A 3,604-nucleotide genomic window follows, 5' to 3' on the forward strand; every position below is an offset into this window, starting at 1 on the left:
ACTTGACTTTGGCTTTGAACACAGCTCTGTAAATAGGAATTGGTGTCTTTGCTTTTTTTTTTGAGTCAGTCTCACTTGAGCCCAGGCTGGAGTGAAGTGGCATGCTTACGGCCACTGCAGTCTCAATCTGCTGGGCTTAGGTGATCCTTCCACCTCAGAGGCTTCCAAGTAATTGGAACTGCAGGCATGTGCCACCATGGCCGGCTGGTTTTCTTATTGTGAAGATGCGGTCTTGCCAAATTGCTCAGTCTGGCTCAAACCTCTGGACTCAGGCAGCCCTTTCGCCTCCCAAAGTGCTGGGATTCTAGACGTGAGCCACTGTGTCTGTTTTGTGTACAGCTTAACAGTTGGAGTTGTTCTGTGTATGTTGTATCTCTTGGCTCAATCTCCATGTACTACATCAATGGACACAGCTCAGGGAGGATGTGACAGCACAGAGGGAGATTGCCACTCTCACAGGGGTCTTTGCATCCCAGGACCGTTTAGAAATGACTCGGGTCTGGTTTCTTTCAGAGCTGAACTCCAATGTGCAGCAATGGATGACGACAACCTGGATGAGCTTGTGGCCCAGAGTCCAGGGCCGGATGGACACTCGCACATTGGCCCCGTGGACCTTGCCAGCGACTTTGGTGAGCCACTCGGCTCCAGGAGGAGCGTGTCTTGGGAGTTGCAGGGTTGCCTGGTATTCTTCCCAGGTTGTTGGTTCCCTGTTGGAGGTTGTGTGTGTGTGTCGATCATCAACTTTTAATCTTTAAAAATTATTCTTTGACTTTCAAGTTGCAGAAGTAGCACGTTCCTTCCTGTTGTCTCATTTTTAACGCAAACAACACGAATATGGAGTAAACTGATGCCACTTTCCCCTGCATCTGTCCCCTCCCAGGCCCACCTCACCAGCCCTGGGTCGGCCATGGGTGGCCCTTTGGCAGGTGTCCTTCTAAGCCCCTCTGTGCATTTATAAAGCAGCCCTGCCTCTCTGATGCCTTGGTCATGACAGTGCCCCGGGGGCTCGTGTTTTCTTCTGGTGGCACAGAAAGCAGCAACGGCAACAGCGGGGACTCTGGGGACGACACAGACAGCGAGCGTGGAGATGGCACAGACAGAGAAGACGAGGGGGCATCTGAGGAGGACCTGGAAGACAGATCCGGTGAGACTCCTGGTGCTGACTCCTTGTGTGCCCTCTCGCCGTGACAGGGACAGTCTTTCAGAAAACATCCTCAGGGCTGGAAACGGCGGCTCACATCTGTCATTCCAGCACTTTGGGAGGCTGAGGCGAGAGGATTGCCTGAGCTCAGGGGTTGGAGACCAGCCAGGGCAACTTGGCGAGACCGCGTCTCTACAATAAATCAAAAAATTGGCCGGGCATGGTGGTGCATGCCTGTAGTTCAGGCTACTTGGAAGGCTGAGGCGGAAGGATCGCCTGGGCCCAGCAGGTCGAGGCTGCAGTGGCTGAGAGCGTGCCACTGCATTCCAGCCTGGGCGACAGAGTGAGACCCTGATTCCAAAAAGAAAACATCTTCATTGAAATTGGTGCCTTAATAGCGGCCCAAAAGGCACGGGAAGTGTTGGGGAGAAAGCCCTCTGCATAGCTGGTTGTGTCCCCAGCTTATTCTTTCTGCGGTGGCTTCCTCTTTGGTGGGGATATCAGCTCCCTTTTGTTGTAGCCCTTCACTTTGAAGTTCAGTTTTATGATATCATTCAGCAGGTCTCTTCTCTGGTGAGGGTAGGAAACTGAAATGTTTGAGAACGGACAGCACGGACTTCAGTGTTTCTGGGGAGAGTGTAACCAGACTGGAATTTCCAATGGAAAAAGCAGAAGAGTCTTGGTCAGCCTCCTGTTCCCCACGCACCCGCAAGGGCACGTTGGCATCATCTTGTAGGTACAGGACAGGGTTAGCAGGACCCAAGGTTTGCCATGGCCTGAGATCTCTTGACCAGCACTTAGGTATGATGGCAGCTCCCTCCTATGGTTTGTGCTCTGTTCTGACCAGAACTCCCAAGACAGCTGGGAGGTGCACCACATGATTTTTATTTTTATTTTTTGAGTTGGAGTCTCACTCTGTCGCCCAGACTGGAGTGCAGTGGCTGCTCCCGGCCACCGCAGCCTCGACCTGCTGGGCTCCAGCGATCCTTCCGCCTCAGCCTTCCAAGTAGCCAGAATTACAGGCGCACGCTACCACGCCTGGCTGATTTTTTGATTTATTGTAGAGATGAGGTCTCGCCAAGTTGCCCAGGAGGGTCTCGAACCCGCGGGCTCAGGCAGTCCACTCACCTCAACCTCCCAAAGTGCCGGATTACAGGCTGAGCCACAAAGCCCTGCTCTACCACATGATTTTATTATGAAATTCCCAGCTGGGCTCGGTGGCTCAACCTGTAATCCCACAATTTGGGAGGCCGAGGTGAGTGGATTGCCTGAGCCCGCGGGTTCGAGACCCGCATGGGCAATTGGTGAGACCTCATCTCTACAATAAATCAAAAAATCAGCCGTGCGTGGTAGCGCACGCCTGTAATTCTGGCTACTCGGAAGGCTGAGACAGAAGGATCGCTGGAGCCCAGCAGGTCGAGGCTGCGGTGGCCGGGAGCGGCCACTGCACTCCAGTCTGGGCGACAGAGTGAGACTCCAACTCAAAAAAAAAAAAAGAAATTCCCAGCTGGTTTACACTGGTGGACCTTCGTGTCCTTGAACTTCTTTGTAGGGACCAGTGCGCTAAAGAGCAGGTCTGCTTTGGGAGTAGTGGTGGTTCCTCTTTCTCTGACCTCTGTTGCCATCCCAAGTAGTACAGAGTCTGCGGGTGGTTGGCCCTGTCCTATGCCCAGCCGTGACCATTTTCCTCAGAGGGAGGACTGGATGTGACTTTGGAAGTTTGCCTCCCTGTTCTCTTCCTTCTGACATAGTCCTCAGGCCAGGAAGTGCATGGTCCTAAAGCATCTGCCATGAACTGTGTGTCACAGTCTTTTGAGATAATCCCGTAGTTATCCGTGGTAGAATGTCCCGGGAAGGGATCTGTCATGCTTGGGACAGTGCTCAGGAAGGGGCAGGATGGACAGTGGGAGTCACTCTGAGTTTACACCTCTGTGTGTGTTGGCTGTGCATTCTTCCAGAACTACAGTTTCACTTTGGAGCATGCACGGGGGCTCACAGGTTGTGGGCGTGGCTCTCCTGCTCACTTCCAGCACGAGGCCAAGGCTTTAGCGCATCTACAGCGAGTCTTAGCTCGGGCACTGGCATTGCAGGGCTGGGGGCACGAGATGTCAGGTGCTGTCTGATGACTCGCCCTCCGTCCTTGAGATCCTGAGGGCCACTGGAGGCCGGAGACCCTGACCAGGCTGGAGTAAGGTGGGAGTCAGTCCCTGCACTTACCTCCGAGCAGTGAAACACGGTACAAAGCAGCAGTCAGGGTGCAGGCGATAGATGCAGGGAGGAAGGGGCAGGCTCCAGGGACTGGGGACCAGAAGCTTCCATAAAAAGACACAGGTTGGCTGCAGCGTGAAGGACAGGAGGAGGTGACCAGGCAGTGGTGGGCATGTGCCAGGGCAGAGTGCTATGAGGAGATTCATGGAGACCTGGAGCCTCTGGAGCCAGTGCCCAGAGGGGAGGGCTGGGGAG

The 3,604-nt window shown here is 54.1% G+C and overlaps 1 protein-coding gene across 3 annotated transcripts in view; it reads left to right on the top strand.

Annotated features, from left to right (window-relative positions):
* Positions 1–535: 535 nt before the first annotated feature.
* PHRF1 (PHD and ring finger domains 1) overlaps positions 536–3,604 on the top strand; it is a 32,537-nt gene continuing 29,468 nt past the window's right edge. For 2 of the 3 annotated variants that reach the window (XM_008050603.2, XM_008050601.1), the window contains exons 1-2: positions 536–629; positions 1,031–1,144. In XM_008050603.2, coding sequence (XP_008048794.1) covers positions 536–629; positions 1,031–1,144 — 208 coding nt within the window. The remainder of the gene's footprint in view (positions 630–1,030; positions 1,145–3,604) is intronic. The other variant, XM_008050602.1, reaches the window with a different exon arrangement.

This window comes from Carlito syrichta, unplaced genomic scaffold (assembly GCF_000164805.1).
Source record: "Carlito syrichta isolate Samal-C Ts95f unplaced genomic scaffold, Tarsius_syrichta-2.0.1 Scaffold153542, whole genome shotgun sequence".
NCBI lineage: Eukaryota > Metazoa > Chordata > Mammalia > Primates > Tarsiidae > Carlito > Carlito syrichta.